This window comes from Lineus longissimus, chromosome 6 (assembly GCF_910592395.1).
Source record: "Lineus longissimus chromosome 6, tnLinLong1.2, whole genome shotgun sequence".
NCBI lineage: Eukaryota > Metazoa > Nemertea > Pilidiophora > Heteronemertea > Lineidae > Lineus > Lineus longissimus.
Genome location: NC_088313.1, coordinates 20993757 through 21010485, shown reverse-complemented (window position 1 = coordinate 21010485; position 16729 = coordinate 20993757). Strand labels below are relative to the sequence as shown.

The window sequence follows — 16729 nt, the reverse complement described above, 5'->3', positions numbered from 1 at the left end:
AAAATGTGGAATTGTCAAGGAGGGATTGTCTGTGAAGACAAAGTCACATCCTGGAGGAATCGGCCCTGTAGACTGTTCTTGTCATCATGATAGGGTGGCCACTTCTCACCAGGCAGTGATTATTTTCACTTGATCCTTTTAAGGGTCGAATTGCTGATCATGAGTGTAGCGCTCCACCCAGATTCAAACCAAGGCCTGCTCATGAACTTGGGTCAGCTGAAATCGTCTGTCCTATGTCAGAGACCACTTCATGCTGATCCAGAGAAAGACATCAACAAAGATGAAACTATATAAACAACATTTTATTTCCACAAAACATCTCTACAATAGGATGGCATGGTTATTTCATGGTACAGTAGAACCTCTCTATCAAGGACACCATTAGGACTGACAAGTGCTGTCCTTAATACAGAGGTTGCCTGATTAGAAAAGTTACATTGAATACTATAGAAACTACCATACCAATTTTGGACTGAAACCAGTGTCCTTAATAAAGAGGGTGTCCAGCTAGGTAGCGCTTTAGCAGTATTAGAATGGACTAGTATCTACTTGTTGCAGCCAAAGCTGATCGATTCCATCAATTGACAAATCCTATTATTGCAGTTCTGGTTATCAAAGGCCTATGCCATTTGTTTAAAGATTTAACACTCGAATTTTAATTCGAAAGAATTTTCAATTGTGTCTGTACAGACCGAAACGAAATTCATGGAAAAAGGCAGTAAGCATTTACGAGATCTGAGATGTTAGTACTACTGATTCTGAAAAATGACAATGACATCGAATTTTGTGAATACCTGCACTGTATCAAAAAATAGGAGTTGTACGTTGAAGAGCAAGTGTACATGAATAATTAGTTACTGATAAGATATGCCGCAGAAGCAATCCTTGGAGAGACAAATACGCATATCACAGGGTTGGTGGAGTTGCTGTCATGGTAACAATGACACAAGGTCAAACTACATCTGGAGCATTATTGCAAGGATTGGACGGAATGTTTATATTGAGCTAATGATTATGTGCATAGAAGTAGAAGTTATCGCTTACGATTGAAAAATAAAGTTTCCTTGAAAATGGTGCATTACATTGTGTCCATGCTGATATGAAATGATTCAGATTCCAATCACAAACTATTAAGCACAAGTACCATACATTTCATGTTTTGCTTTGTGTACCTGATCTTTTGAACAACCTTGGTCACAGGAACACACAGTGAACAGACCTACAGAGCTCCTTGTTCCCACCCCAGTACTTAGTGACCGAGGTTGATCAGATGACCACACAAGTCTATTGAATAGGTGCACAATATTATAGGACATTATAGGATAAAAAAATAAAGGTTTTCAGCAAATAAACATAGCACAAATTGTGATGCTGGTTTAATCTACCATATAACCGGTATTGTCTTTGGATAGCTGACATCTGTCCTACAATTTATGTAAACAGTATACTACCTAAATGTAGAAGCAGACAACAATTGCCATTATGATCATATGCTATGGACTATGACAGTGAATATCAGCATACGGAAGGGTCCGAGCTATACAAAGAAGTATTGTCAACCAAAAGCTAATTACAATTCATTGTATGAGCATGTCATGAATGTGAAGGGCAGCCTCCAGTCTTTTCTGTCTCATAATAAACATCTTGAATAATTGACTCATGACATCATTATGTATGATTACTCCATTAGGGACGACCACTTGAGCTTGACTGCCTGTTAGAGTTTACTCCGTGACCACCTCTTTGGTTTGTTGAGGAGTTTCAACCAGCTCTCCATTCTTAGCGTGTTTCTTCTTTTCCTTGTCAAGCTGGTGTTGATATGATTTGTCAGTCAATCTCTCCTGGTAATCTTCCAAGGTTTTCACGATTCTCTGGAAAAAAAGCAGTTTCTGTTAGATATTCAAAAGTAAGTAAGATTATATAGCAAAAGAGTTTAAGTTTAAAAATGAACAGAAGGTCAGGAATCATCGTGCTGGATGAATACCAGAAGAGCATTCTTCAAAATCTACAGAAGTTTAAAAGATATTCGCCTCTGTCTGCTGACCTTCTATTCGTAGAGCGTAACGAGAAACATGGAAAAGATGGTGAAACTTGACAGGATGTTCAATGTATGACAGACGGTACAGCACCACATGAAAACACTGGAGAATCTTCTTCCCAAAGAAAACATTATCCACATCACGTGTTAGAGGAGGGACATGAATACAATGAGAAGCTGAACTGGAGAACAGGGAAAGGAAGGTTGCACACATTGAGAGGATAGAAGGACCACTTTGCTGATGTACATATGACTAAAACTCTGCCCAAATTAGGCCGAGTTGTAACTTTAACACCATCAGAGTAGTCATAGGGTGTTTAGGATATTGATAGGAAAACAACATGCAGAAGATTATAAGTTGGGTACCAGACGCTGGATGACAAGCGACACATTAAATGACTTTCATTGGGCGTGCTGCTCGATTTTAGTCACATGGCGTTCTATCGTTCGTATCACCCCCTGAAATATCAGCAAGTTACGGGTGACAATGTGAAAGTATCAGTCAACTCTTATTACAAGAATACGGCGGTAATTCACATGCATCTTATAGAAATGGCAACTCTTCAAGGACAACAATATGTCTTACCAGTTGTTTATGTAACTGAATGGGTCTCTCATGCAGGTTTTTCAAAGGACGGTATATCTTAACTATAGATTAGGGCCAATTGACGACACGCAGAATCATGCAAGGGCAAACAGAACCTCTTGGATTGATTATTTCTTGGTGTAAGCCTTGGCTTTGTTATGGAGTTTGGATGCGATATTCTGGCATGCAGGTATTTAATATTATTCTGGATCAGTAACGTACCTGTCTTTCTAATGAATGTGCCATATCAAAGGCATTCTTCCCATACTGAAAATATCAATGGCATAATAAGACGAATACAAATTGGGTCTTCATTCAGGCATAGTCACACCATCTATACGCACATTGACAAAGTGCCCCTTTAGTCTTAGACTATGAAATCAGTGGAATCGATAAATAGGTTTATTGCGAAGAAATCAAATCTTTATACATCATCAATGGACTTGATATCATTGAAGATTGCCCAACCCTTTCACTGATAACATTGGTGGAACTTTTCCTCCAAGAGGTTGTACTACACATACCTCATTCTGCACATAGATATCTGCTTTGTGGTCGAGCAAGAGCTCCACGAGAGGCTGATGACCATTGACCACGGCCACCATCAGCGCAGTCTTGCCATCCTTGTCTTTGTGGTCGACGGTCGCTCCCTTGTTGATCAGTAACTTAGCCACGTCACGATTACCAGTCACTGCCGCTGAAACATGAAGGCACGTATTCACTGATATTAGAAGAAATGAACATATTTCATAAGCCTGAATAAACAGACCCAACTCTAAAGAGAACACACCAATTTTCAATAATCCTTGAATCGACTGATACTAACCAACTCGCATTAATGGCGTCCATCCAGAGGTGTTGTCTGTGATATTGACATCAGCGCCATCTTCCATCATCCACCTTATGACATCGAGTTTGCTCCCATCCACAGCGTAATGAAGTGGTGCTGACCCACCTTTATCGCGGGTATCATACTTGGCGCTGTGTTCCCGTAGTAACTCAACGATCTCCATTCGACCAGAATACGCGGCAAGCATCAAGGCAGTTTTGTAAGACTCATTTGGTTCATCGACATAGGCTCCTTTTGAGATGAGGAGCTCACACACACTGGAAACAAGAGGCAAGCTATGACTTGGCAAGTTAGGTATGTGTGACATGGTGATTGAGTACTGCCCTGGCTGGCAGGAGCAGACGTTACTGCTCAAGTCCAGACAAACTTCATCTGCAAGCACAAACCAAGTTTCACAACTCTGAATCAGTATTCAAAAATACTATTCATTATTCTCATTAAACGACATGATTATTGATAATTTATTAAAACTGAACGCACTAATAAAAGAATCGCGTGGGTCAGAACTCCCATCACTGACAAACTGTGCTGCAGCAACTAAAATGTGGGTTTTATACCTTTTGTGTCCCTTCTGTGATGCTTGCATGAGTGCGGTGAAACCATATTTATCAGGCGTCTCTATATTGACATCCCTGGAAAATCAATCAACCATCAATTAATGCTTTAATACCTGTCAATAAACTCATCTGATAATCACCATCGTGATTTATGACGGCTACCATGGCAACTGCAGGTATATTGTGTCAATATAAATTCAATTTATCTTTTGAGTAATGAACGCCATCGCCATAACACTTCACCAATGAGGTGAACGCTTCACTTCACAGTCTCGCACAAGAACTGATGTTACGGTTGAAGAGAAACATACAAAGAAGTCATTCGTCCTCTCATATTAAACATGAGCAAAGGCTTAGAAGTTGGTTTGGTGCTGTGAACACAATGTCAGCAACAGCCATCAATTCACAAATTAATGTTCTCGCACTAACAGGGCCCAATACAACATTGTGAATGTGAAAATGTCTGAAAAAGACCATTTTTGGTTCTCAAAGTTTCAATCTCATTCATCAGTTTGCAGTATGGTCCATCTTTCTCTTACCCAGATGCTATGACTTTTTCTATTTCCATAAGATCAGCTCTGTTTACTGCTCTATGGAGATGTTCTGTGGTTAAAGGCTCCTCTGGAAAATAATGATAATGTTTATAAAACAATCAATGCTAACTTTCCCAGCGAACTATGGACATTTATGGCTGAAATATGACTGAAGGCAACTTCCCTTTCATTCATTGTGATTACAAACCCCTCTCCCCATCCCCCGAAGGGTGGCAAACATTAACACCATCATGGCAATAAACATTGACACAGCAATGCGACAAGTTGTCCAGTCCACACAACACAGTCTGAAAGCTAGTGGGGGTTACCAAGTCCATGTCATTCCTAGGAGATTAACTATTAATAAAGTACTGATCTACTTAACATTGATAAGAGATGTCACTTGTCTAAAGTAAATCAAATGTGCCAATTACTCAACTCATACAAAAGCTCAATAAGGTTATTGATTTCTTACAAAAACAGGCCAGAGCTGTCAGTATTGCATTGTTTGACATGTCAGCATTTTCAAACGAATTCAACAAGACAGTCCCACTTGCAGACCACAACTGACTGCAGCAGAGATAACTCTACACTGGGACAGCTCCAGAGGTCTCTTCCTGCTCCTACTTACTGCGTGTGGCAACAGAGCAGGGGGCGCTCCAATCACTGGAACCACCGGCAGTTTTGAATTGAAGTCGGAAGCGATATTTTGAGAGGGGTTCAAGGCCATCTACCACTGTCCGCTTTGAATATCCACTGAAAAGAGAAAGGACATGGTTCGTTAGAAGTATAAGCCTATCTTAGAAGCAAGACAGTGGCTTTAGGTCAGCAAACTACGGAAGAGCTAGATAACTGGAACACTGAAGGCAAGGTAGCCCTTCAGACCATGTTATGATGTTGTATTAATAATATGAAGCATGGCGGCGTTCTGGTTATATGGTGCCCAACTCTGAATCCAAAGGTTTGAACCCCTATGAGCGCTGCACTAGCAGCTAATGACAACCCAGAGTTCCTCTGCGGAGACCTTAATGGTGAGAGAACTGTGCTTTGAAGCAGACCCTTGTTCAGTGAAAAGCACGACGTATGTACATCAACCTGTCAGAGAGATGTTTCAGCTTCATGCCTGGGGCCTTTAGACAGTACAGTAGGTGAATGCAGTAGCATTATTCTCATTGCTAGTGCACTGTACACCAAAGCCTTCAATAGTCATACAAATACATGTATTCATATTCTTCGCTTACCCAACTTTTGTGTCGTACTCAGAGAAGGCCTCTTAAAATCAGGTGGGGCTCAACAGCATCATATGAAATAAGGGATTTGGATCCCATAGGAGGTGAAATCTGTTGAAGGATCAAAGCCATGAACTTAACTTTAAAGCTGTGTAGGGATTTCAGTAACCTGTTTGTCTAAAAATACCAAATCCTTCCTCATGCCAAAACAGCTTGGGCCTGTAAAGCTCGAAATTTGCCAATATTACTATCAATCAAAGACTATGATGGGCCACATGAGAGCAATTAGAAGCGTCTCACTTTACTGGTTGAATTGTTAATACTTCAAGTTCAATAAGGATCACCACGATTGGAATGTTATTGCATTTTCCTTTAACCCCGCCCAACTCGTTCGACACCTCCTTCTCTGGTGGCACCCTCCTCATTGAAAGAAGCAACTCCATGACAGAGTACCACCACACATTCAAGTGGGACCTGGCCATAAAAGGCTTATGAGACTGATCTATTTGAACTTTTATAGTTCATTCATCCATCATAACTTAAGTGATTTGTTGTTGACACATAAAATGTGAAAATTTTGTGAATTGCAGTCTCTGACGTTTCTGGGAAAGCTAATGAGGCATTTGATTGAGGAGTGCAGTAAACACACATGCTAATGTTTGTCATATCAAGTCAAATCGGGCCAACAACTCTGAGTTTGCCTTGAGTCATACATTTGTAGTTGCTGAGGGCTAAAAGTATCCAAGCATGTGGCAGCAGATTGCCGCATTTTTAGGCTTAAGATGACAGTATATTGCAAGTCTCCTGGGTTTAAGGATTGAACTCATACAAAAAGTCAGTAAATAAACTAATCATAAGGCCTTCATTCACACCATTCTTTACCAAGTAATTTGACAATGGTCAATCGAACAACCGATTTAGCTTTCATTCTGAGAAAACCATGACAAGGCATATTGACTTGGAAGAGTTGGACAAACTGTGATGTCTTCTTGAAATGAATCTGAAACCGCCATTGACTCAGAACTCATAAAATGATGGAATTTGAGTGATGTCAACCTAACATTTGAGACCACCATGCAAAGATTGAACTACTTTGCCTTTGCACAGCCCCCTTGCCAGTGCCAGATTTAATGTGATCAGTTTTAACATCAGTGAACTGTAGCTCTGTCACTAAACTCATGAAATTGTTTGAAAGTCGAAGTGCAAATTGTAATTCCACTAATCCCCATCCACCACAGCAATATGCCGTAGCCACAAATCACTCTATCCAATTAATATGCAAGTTGACCTAAGCCTGACAACCTATTCTGTTGAAAGATACCGTTGTTGCAGTAAACATAAATCGATCTCTCTCTAAAATGAGTGGCTTGGTTGGTTTGAGTTGCTGGCTACATTGTAACCGCAGGGAATTACTTTATTATATGCAGACATGCGATTTAACTTCCTGGGCAGGCAGTCAAGGAGAAAGTGAATGAAGAGTGTCAATCAATACATGAAATGAAGGGTAGGTTTTTAATGAAACAGTCTACTTTGATGGCCATGATTCTGTCCAAGGCAGAATGGACACGCCTTGAGCAGTAGCTACTCTCAACGTGAGGTTTTCCGTCTCACTTGGTGATCATGAGACCTATTTTATACATCAGCCATGTTTGTCATTCAGCTGCATGTACCTGGCATGCCAAAGTTAGTAGGGCATATTCAAGAATTAATAAAGACATTTTTAATGCTGTTCATCATTGAGGTAATTATTAGCCTCGTTTGACATACTTATCGAAATCCAAATACTCATGGGAGACACCAAGTCGATCGGATGTCCTAACACTTATACAACGAGAACTTCACCATTGGAATGCCTGTGTTGAACTTTAGACTGAGGATATTTCATGAAGTGTACATACCGAGTGCAATCTTGGTAGCCAAGGCCTGAAGTGGTGGCATAGAAATAGCCCACAGTTGTTTCCCAAAATACTTGTGCACTACCAATATTTGGTCAAAGATTGCACAAATATAGAAACTGCCAATGTTTATGTGGGATACCTTGGGAGACTCAGACCAAACATGTCAAAAAGAACCTCAATATATATTATACGATGTTATCTCAGTGCAAAGTGCCTCAAGACTTCCCATGATCTTGAGAAAATAAGACATTAGAGGCCATTTTCACATCCACAAAGACTGCAAGTCCAATGTATAAAAACATCTCATAAAAGTGGGCAGTATGTTATACTCTTGACGATATATTATCTACAGGTACATATATGTACTTGGTTGTCATTTTATTTATTGCGTCACGTCCTAATTCTATAGAATTTTCACAAAAGACCGTATTTTATATCTAACTATCAGACAGCTTGTGGAGTATAATGCTTATTAAAACATGTAGGATCATATGAATAACTCAATAACAGTAAACCTATTTCATCAATGCATGATTGCACAAGCACCTTTAGAAAGTGGTCTTCGCTTCTAGGCCTATGACAATATTGTTTGGCACAAATAACGCAAGCTTGGTTCACTTTAAAAGGATTCAGACACTACCACCTACGATTAGTCCCAAACAATGTTCATGATTTTTGTATTTCCCCTTCAGATTTGTAAGGAGTAACATTGCTTCCAGGCATTTCTCACAAAAATATCAATGTGCAATCAGTCCTCTTATTGACATTCATGATATCGACTCAAGAAGGTTCATTAAAATAGCTATCTTCCCATGTTATCATGTTATTTGTCCGCTAACACTGACCGGCCAATCAACTAAGGCAATACCTAGAGCCGTCACACAACAGCAATTTCAATAATTCAGTTCAAATTGAAACGTTACATACCACAGGAAGTGAACCAAAAGACTCAATCAATATTCAGAACGCCTTTCAAAATGGCATTCAGACAATTGTGTTTGATCTGTTTCCCAAGCAGTTCATGTCAACATCACCTGTAAAACCATGTCTTACTGCACTACCTTCCCTGACCCTGTCCTCACAACACTTCAACAGTGGAACCTGGCAACATTTCTTTTTCAAATATTGGATTGGCCATGGCAACGAAACCGTTATTATTTATTTTGTATGAGTATTTGTACAGGAATGTGGTTCAAGTCAAGAAGGTGATATCATACTATTCGCAACCAAGCTGAAAGCACACAGTCATTGTCCAAAGCCTGAAGGCTGAAGGGACCTGTATCTTTGATAATTGAATATGTTTTGAAATCAAAACTTGGGGTAACCAGGAAGCCATTGTTCATATCCACTTGTCACGCAACATGGATAACCAATAACACGACTGAGGCAGCAATAAATGATTGAATACTTTAACAAATGGCACAAACTGAAAGGTTTTCACTCCTCAGTACTAAGTTAAATATGTACTAATATTTTCTTTGTGTCTAGTCGAACAAATCCAGCCTTATGACATCATGTTTTACTTAGTTTATATCACACTAATTCAAAATGTTAAAGTGTAAAACCTAAACTAAACACTATACATGTTAAGATTCCAAGACATTTGTGACCAAAGTAAAGTAAACAAACTTTGTAGAAATAAGCCTAACTGCTAATGCCAGTGTGTTCAATCTGTGTAAATCTAAGACAGAAACTAACTGAAACTTTCAAGCACCCACTCTTGAGGCTAGATTTGGATAGGAATTTGTGTATTGTTGATTAGATTCAATTGACACTGATGTTAATTAAGAGATGGTGCTTAGACTAACTGGATAGAAAAACAGACGGGGCAGACTGTGTTTGATTGTAAAAAGAGAACAGTACGCCATTTTCTAATCCAGTGATTCTCCTGTGAAGATCACCCCCAACAGGTCCTAGACTGCCAGCTGCTGGAACTCTCCAGTGAAATAGCCTTCATTCAGACACCAGACCAGAACAGCACAGGCAAAACAAGTGATCGTGTTCTACAGTGTACCCCATCTGTCACAGAGAATATTATTTCTGGACCAACCTGTAGACCAGATCCCAATTGCCACGCTTGTCTTCCTGTTGGAGCACAACCTTGGTGCGGTTGTCGCCTTTCCTGGTGCTCATCATCTCGTTCACTCTCTCGAGGGCATCTGCCCACTGTAGCTCGATGTTATAATGAGTGATAGCACCCGCAGTAGGGGGTGGCGGGCGTGGTGGTGGATCTGCACCTGAAAGGTAAAGTCCTCATCATGTCATTCAATGATTCATGACAGTTGACACACAATGAATGGCACCACTGCTTGTAAAATATACTAGAGATGGCTTTCAGGTAACAGTTCACACTGAGAGAGCCGTCATTGTTAATGATGTCATATCAACAACAAAAATCTTCATGATAATCTCCAAGTTGAGTGCAGTCAACATCTGTGTCAGTGTGTGGTAGCTGAGTACAGATGATGACTACTGTCAGTAGACAGTTACAGTACTGATGTACTGCGTGGATTCTGGAAATGTCAAAAGCATCTCCTCCAAAAAAGTTCTTCAAACATGAGAAATGGAGCACAAAGCATTATGAAATATATGTATGTACTTACTTCCGGACATACTGGATTATTAACGGCGTGAATGAAGTTGATTAGCCTCTAATAAAAGACATTACGGGTCCAAAGAGAGAGAACGAAGTGTTCGACAACAATCACCAATGAAAACAACCTGCGCGTTGTTTCTACCAGAAATCTATTTCCACAGGGGCCGCTAACGGAATCGGTGTCTTTGATGAGCTCCTCGGCTGTTTAAAACTTTATCTTTGAACTGAATTAATGGGCACTGATAATTAATCGATATCCCGTTAAAAAGTTGTGTGATTTAAGCTGATTAATTGCACATGTATTCCTGATTTATAAATATTACAGGGGGTCGTATGGTCAAAACAACGCCAACAACTTCAAGATGGCTGCGACCATAAAAAGTGATTTTTTGCAGTTTTGAGGGGAAATGTAGACTTTTTCATGCTTTTCTTTCCAGCTGTGGCCAAGTTGACGCGTATTTATTGTTAGACAATGGAGAAACCAATCGGGTTTGATATTCAGACCGAATGGGAGATTAAAGGAGGGGTGTATATTGGACATATTTTAGAGAAATGTGATGATGGGTAATCATAACATGTCTTCTGACTTCTCTTTTATCTAGATCTTCTCTTTTGCATGCTTAGTCTTAGACTTGTAAACGCATCGCAATTAGTACTGGTAGGCCCAAATAATGTAGGAAGAACAAAAGACCAAGACTCTGGCATAGATAGCCACATCACAACTGGTATACTATGTGGACTGCCTGCAGTTAGCTACTGAAGGCTAGCTACTGAATACACAATACTTATAAAACCAGACATGTATAAGTATTGGAAGTGTTGTTAGGCTTTCTAGAACAACAATCATAAATGTTCCTTCTGTTTCAGGTCTTTAACGCCTGATGAAATAGATGACACTTATGCAAGCAGTGTGATTCTCACCAATCCAAATAATGCCGCAACAGAGCCCACCACAGTCTGCACCATAAACTTAGTGCCCTCGCACAACAACACAGATGTGTTTATTGAGGGAATATCATTAATCAGTGAGGCAAAGTTCATAGAAGTCCACTCGCAGAAGCAGGGTTACCTTGGTACTGGAAAGGGGACACCAATCAAAAGTACGAGTGGAGCAGAGATTTATGTTAAGGATGTTCTCTTTGAGAAGCCAGTGCCAGAATGTTCGATCAAGGTAAGTCCTGGGCCAGGAATTACTGCTCTTGTGCATCATATGCTGTGATGCAAGAAGTTGTCTGACTAAGGACATGCTTTTATCATGGGGAGTGATTTGAAGTTCTCCAGTTGCCAGGGTGTAATGGGGCTGGAATGTGATCACTCTGCTTCGATGTGAATGCCTGAGCATAATCCGAAAATGTCCAAAATAGGGCAATCCAGTTTTGTGTATGGTCACTTCATGTTTTGTTTATTTTCAGTTTTTGAAGTATGAAAATAAAGACCAGCTCCGGGTCTTCAAAATTAGAGTGAGAACAAGAGGTGTGTCGCCATCAATGTCAACAGGTAGCATCAACTATGACAAAGTGCAGGAACTCCTTGACGACATGGGCCAGACCATACCAGATGAAGCAAAGAGTATGTTGCAGTCTGTCAGAAACTACCAGCAGGTGGGTGTGATGCTAGACCTTCTAGTTTTTATTGGGCAATGTTCAATACATGTCGAGGAGGAACATGTCTCAAAGCATCCAGGCAGAACATGCACCAGTTGTGTACCATTGCTCTTATAAAGGATTGCAGTTATTTCATATTCAAATAGTGGAGTGGAACATGTATAAGATTAGAGGATCATGTGTTTCATTATCATTCAACGGAATACCACTCGAATGATACTCATACTCTCTCCTATTTCAGTCTCATGTTGGAGCATCCAGCATGATGTCACCTGGAGGAGGACAAGCTGCAGGAATGACAGGACTCTTAGCTATGATGTCTCGTCTGTCAACTGCTGATGCCACGGGAGTCACTAGCCCCACGTCACAATCTATAACTGAGGGAGATTTAATGAACATGATGCAGGGCATGATGGGGGGACAGACGTCAGACTCTTCTGTCATGCTAGATTCACTCCGTAATATCTGTGGAACTGTTTCAAAGCAGCGCCAACTTGAAGAAACTGTTTCAAAGGTGGCACCACCTGTAGGTGATTCAAGTAGTATGGAAGCTACTACACCTGAAGCTGTCTTAGAAGTTGTTGATAAAAAGATTTCGGACATGGAAAAGAAAATTATGACAAATGTAGATGAGAAGCTCCAAGGGGTGGAGACGCGGATCATGAGTAAATTAGATTTGTTACTCAATTTAATGGCAGATAAGCCGCCTGGTGGTGAATCTACCAGTGCAAAGACTGGGGGAGATGGTGATATGGCATTAGACTGAAAGTCTAGGGGATATGGCGATACAGTGACGTCAATGTTTGACTGAGAGTCAATGATTTGGACTGTCTGTTCTGACGTTACCCCTTCCTCGTTTCGAGTTTGCCAGCAATTTTAGTGCTGTCACTTATCCTTATCAGAGAGTTGTGTGCATGCAGATCATTTCCTCAGGACAGAGGCTCAGTTTCGAGATTTTTTACCAAAATACATCCTATTATTTCATTGAATAAAGGCAATATTATTGAATTCATGCATTCATTACATTTTCTGAGCAATCTATGCCTTGTTCATTCTGACCCATCATTTTACATGGTCATTTGATTGTGAACCAATGAAGATTAACTGCGGGAAGTTTGCTGCAAGACATAGTCACAACCTTGCAAAATGTCAACAATCTGATGGCATGGAGATGTCTCCGATAACCTTTTGTCCAGGGAATCCATGTTGAAGACAATGAATTCTTTGCTTTGTTATGACATTGATAACAAGTATGGTTAGAACCAAGTGGTTGCTCTAGTATGAGAGCTGTCGATTGACCTGGACCAGCAACATGAACTGTGCGGATGTTTCTCCATTGTTTGAGAGCAGCTAGTGGGCTTAAAGACAGAACAGTAACAACCAAGTCAAATACTTCGGGGCAACGCATGTTGGAGGAAAGAGATGGGGAAATCACGGTGAGGTCATGTATTCATAACAGTCTATTGCAGCTGATGGCTGGGAGCAACTTGCAAATTTCAAGGCAAAGATAAAAGCAAACAGACAATTTTAAACAAAGTTATGTATTTACAGCAAATATTTGGTTTTAACAATAACCAAATGTACACAACCGTTCTACCAACTGGTGTGACAGGTCTAGGCGTATCCTCACAACACAAAGCATGTAGCTACATGTCTAGCACCAGTTACAATTGCACAAGAAGAAGATGATCTGCGGCATTGATGGAGACCATCACGCATTATACCAGTCCAAGAATAGAAGTGAAAATGAACACACGACCAGGAAGAAGAGAATCCACACTCTGAAGCCAGCGTTGTTTTTCATTGCCTGGAAACAGATAGGAGAGACATGAGTACTGGGTTAGCTTCTAACATCTAGAACAATTCAGCTCTGCTCTCAATTCCTGTCTTGCTATCTCATATCTTTTTGATACAATTAAATATTGTTAAATAGTATTTGATCAACATAAAAGTGAATAAACCCACCTCTCTGATCTCCTCATTACCCTCCTTGATGTTTTCCGATGATCCCACCACCGTTTCGGCAATCCTGTCAATATCTCGTTCCTGTTCAAGAACCTTGTCAGCAAAGATTTCCTGCAGGCGTGAGATTTCCACGACCTTGCCCTCGATCTGCCGCACTTCGTCCACCATACTGTTCATCTCTTCAAACAAATGCTTGTTCTCCATTTCCAGCTGAAAGGGAGATGATTTCAATGACAAACTGAACCGAGTCACAACAGAATAAGATCAGGATCACAAAGCCATCCTGATAAAGGAAGACCCAGCAGACACACCAAGTTATAAATTCCAGTAAAGGATTTGACCTGGAGCAGCATTACATTCACTCTGCTGCAAGAGAAATCAAACATACCATCTGCATTTCCTCTGGCGACATCTCGTCATCTTCCTCTTCATCAAAGTTGATGGGACTGAAAGATGGGACACGGTGTGCAGCTGAAATATTGGAAAGAACAAGAATAAGCAACAAAGATACCTGAAGGACGCCGCACAGCGCAAACATCTGGTTATTCTGCACATGGTGACTCCACCCTCTGACCTCGACAGTCCTGAACTCTTGCAAATCGAGCAGCCAGTCTAAAGACAGTATTTCCAATAGTTTATTCCAAAGCATGTTTTGCCATACATTCTTATGTTTGTTCTTGTAATGAACATTGCAGTGATGACAGGACTAAGGTGGTGAAAGGATTGCACCGACACTCTCTCATAACACATACATACAACACTGATTAGGTTGAAACTTACACCTTGTTAAAGCTTGGTCAGATGTTGAAGGTTCTGCCTCTGTCAGCAACTTCTGTTTTTCATCTGATCTTTTACTCAATGATGGTTTTGTACTGGTTCCTCCTGCTGGCGTGGCAGGGCTCTGTTCCCTAGAGGTTCTCTTACTGAACTTGTGAGGCCTCTCTGGTTCTAAACGAGATCTAAAATCAGAGAGGGATAAAGGTTACCATCACAGAAGATTAACTAGGGAGAAACATAGTTTGATTTCATCCATTTCTATTGCTTGTCTGCAAACAGCTCAAAATGCATTGAAACAACTCAGAAAATATGTAATTTGCACGAATTAAAGCCAAAAATTGCTTAGTTTTAACCCGAGTTGAACCTGCTAGAAATCGTAACACACACACCAATAAAAAAGAAGAAGGATGCATCATCAGTTGTATTTCAACTTACATTCTTTTCCTGTCTACAACTCTCTTGACCCTGATGGCCCGCTGCTCACTGTATATCTTGCAGATGGCTGGAAATAAATAATGAATTGTAGTGAACAGTCACAAAAGGGTTGTTCAGAATAACAAAACTTGAAGTGAATAAAAGCATCTTTTTCTGATTTTTATCCCAGAGAGGAGGCATTGGCAAAGGGACAAACCTTTGAGGTAATTCTGCATGATGTCGAAGACGGCTTCTCTGTGCTCCTTTATTTCTCCGACTAACTTCTCATTCACAACTGAAAATTAATAATTGTCCATCGTAATTATGAAGAAAATCATATTTTTTCAAATCCAAGCCACTAGCTTTCAGTACAGACTGTTAAAGGCAGATAATGAGATTCTACCATATTTTACTGGTAACTACAAAAAATTAGGTTGGCCCAGGAAGGATTTGCTGGGCAATGAATTTATCAGTAAAGTGGCAATGCAGTGTTATAGTTAACTTGAAATATTTTACTCTATTTAAGACACTGACCTTCAAGCCTCAAGTTTTTGATTGTATCCGAGCACATCTTCATGATCTCTTGAGCGTCTAGATCAATCTGGTCTCGTTCAGCGTCCGTCATGTGCTGCATATCATTCAAATGGCTGCAACCAACAAGAAGATTTCATTAAGTCTTTTCTTACCAAACAATGAAATAAAGCCAAGGAGAGTATGGAGTATTTTCATACGAAGATAGAAGACTGACAGACAGCCAGAGATTGATATCGAGCTGGTGGTCCATGGTTCAAGACCACTGGGATGGACAAATACAGTCCAAACCCTGAGGTCCCCCTCAGCGCCCTCAGACTCAGTCATTTCAAGCTCAAATCAAAGAAAAACCTCAATTCCTGCAAATGAAACCAACCTGCTTGGGTTGATGTAGTCCTTCCGGTGTTCCACAAGGAAGTCTCTTAACTTGGTAATGTTACCAACCTGGAATTGAAGAAAAACCAAACAATGACGTCCGAAATTAGATCACACACTCCCTCCCCGTCCCCGCCACGCAAGCAACTTAAGCCAATGACCATTTGTCGGATGAAAATTCGCAATCTGGATCTGAATTTCCCACTTACAACGTCTCTGGCTTTCTTGGCAAACTCATTCTTTGGTCTATGCGTATTCAGGATTGAATTTTTGTCAGCATCATTCGAAATTCCTTGCGCTTTATTGCGAGATTTTACAGTTTTTACTGTCGCTTTGAACCAGTTTGTGATGTCAGCCATGTTCACAGTGTGTTGATATCTATGACGTATCAGAGTATGAGAATAGAGTGTGGAAGGTTCGCCTACCTGACTCTGGAGTGGTGCCATTTGAGCGACTTCAACAGGAAGACAATGCATGAACAAATTTCAAAATTTATTTTATACCAAGCTACTTACTCTCAAGTTACTCCTCATGTTTTTATAATGTCTTCAGTGACAATGATTGTGCGGTGCCCCGGAACATGCGCTCTAGGGCCATGCACTCGGACGTACAATAGATGGGACCGCAGTGGTGGGTTAGCTAAAGACCCGGGAATAAGACAGGGCAGGGATGTCATCAAGCCCCCCCCCCCCCCCCAAGACCTTAACATTGTCCCGATACGACAGTGCTGATCCGGCAAGTATGACATGGTTATATACACAGGAATAAAAGGCCTA

General features: G+C 40.5%; 3 protein-coding genes across 4 annotated transcripts; 1 reads left to right on the top strand and 2 right to left on the bottom strand.

Moving 5' to 3' along the window:
* Positions 1–283: 283 nt before the first annotated feature.
* On the bottom strand, positions 284–10413 carry LOC135489513 (fibronectin type 3 and ankyrin repeat domains 1 protein-like). 2 transcript variants are annotated; one of them, XM_064774901.1, is made up of 10 exons: positions 10295–10413; positions 9742–9928; positions 5196–5320; positions 4571–4652; positions 4032–4106; positions 3451–3731; positions 3149–3321; positions 2847–2891; positions 2405–2497; positions 1752–1871 (listed from the first exon to the last, which is right to left on the bottom strand). In XM_064774901.1, exons 1-9 carry the CDS (start codon positions 10302–10304, stop codon positions 2441–2443), a joined length of 1035 nt encoding a protein of 344 aa, XP_064630971.1. In that variant the 5' UTR covers positions 10305–10413; the 3' UTR covers positions 1752–1871; positions 2405–2440. The 2 variants fall into 2 exon arrangements, with proteins under 2 accessions (XP_064630970.1, XP_064630971.1); XM_064774900.1 differs by lacking the exon at positions 2405–2497 and having other exon boundaries at positions 284–1871.
* A 210-nt stretch (positions 10414–10623) lies between these two features.
* On the top strand, positions 10624–12899 carry LOC135489370 (uncharacterized). Its single transcript, XM_064774709.1, has 4 exons — positions 10624–10851; positions 11155–11458; positions 11700–11888; positions 12133–12899. Exons 1-4 carry the CDS (start codon positions 10760–10762, stop codon positions 12655–12657), a joined length of 1110 nt encoding a protein of 369 aa, XP_064630779.1. The 5' UTR covers positions 10624–10759; the 3' UTR covers positions 12658–12899.
* Positions 12900–13431: 532 nt separating this feature from the next.
* Positions 13432–16324, bottom strand: LOC135489331 (syntaxin-18-like). The gene is made up of 9 exons (XM_064774642.1): positions 16163–16324; positions 15955–16022; positions 15582–15694; positions 15265–15342; positions 15069–15135; positions 14637–14815; positions 14245–14327; positions 13857–14066; positions 13432–13698 (listed from the first exon to the last, which is right to left on the bottom strand). The coding sequence occupies exons 1-9, from the start codon at positions 16310–16312 to the stop codon at positions 13603–13605; spliced, it is 1044 nt and encodes a 347-aa protein (XP_064630712.1). The 5' UTR covers positions 16313–16324; the 3' UTR covers positions 13432–13602.
* Positions 16325–16729: the final 405 nt, after the last annotated feature.

Excerpts from the sequence above, each read along its gene's own strand:
- LOC135489513 (XM_064774900.1), bottom strand. Across the intron at positions 3,732-4,031 it reads TCACAGAAGGGACACAAAAG|TGTGTGTGAGCTCCTCATCT; the intron begins GTATAAAACCCA and ends TCTTGTTTCCAG. Across the intron at positions 2,892-3,148 it reads ATATCTATGTGCAGAATGAG|TATGGGAAGAATGCCTTTGA; the intron begins GTATGTGTAGTA and ends TGATATTTTCAG.
- LOC135489370 (XM_064774709.1), top strand. The coding sequence starts at position 10,760 with ATGGAGAAACCAATCGGGTTTGATATTCAGACCGAATGGGAGATTAAA. Across the intron at positions 11,459-11,699 it reads TGCCAGAATGTTCGATCAAG|TTTTTGAAGTATGAAAATAA; the intron begins GTAAGTCCTGGG and ends GTTTATTTTCAG. Across the intron at positions 11,889-12,132 it reads CTGTCAGAAACTACCAGCAG|TCTCATGTTGGAGCATCCAG; the intron begins GTGGGTGTGATG and ends CTCCTATTTCAG.
- LOC135489331 (XM_064774642.1), bottom strand. The coding sequence starts at position 16,312 with ATGGCTGACATCACAAACTGGTTCAAAGCGACAGTAAAAACTGTAAAA. Across the intron at positions 15,343-15,581 it reads CAAAAACTTGAGGCTTGAAG|TTGTGAATGAGAAGTTAGTC; the intron begins GTCAGTGTCTTA and ends ATTAATTTTCAG. Across the intron at positions 14,816-15,068 it reads GTTGTAGACAGGAAAAGAAT|ATCTCGTTTAGAACCAGAGA; the intron begins GTAAGTTGAAAT and ends CTCTGATTTTAG.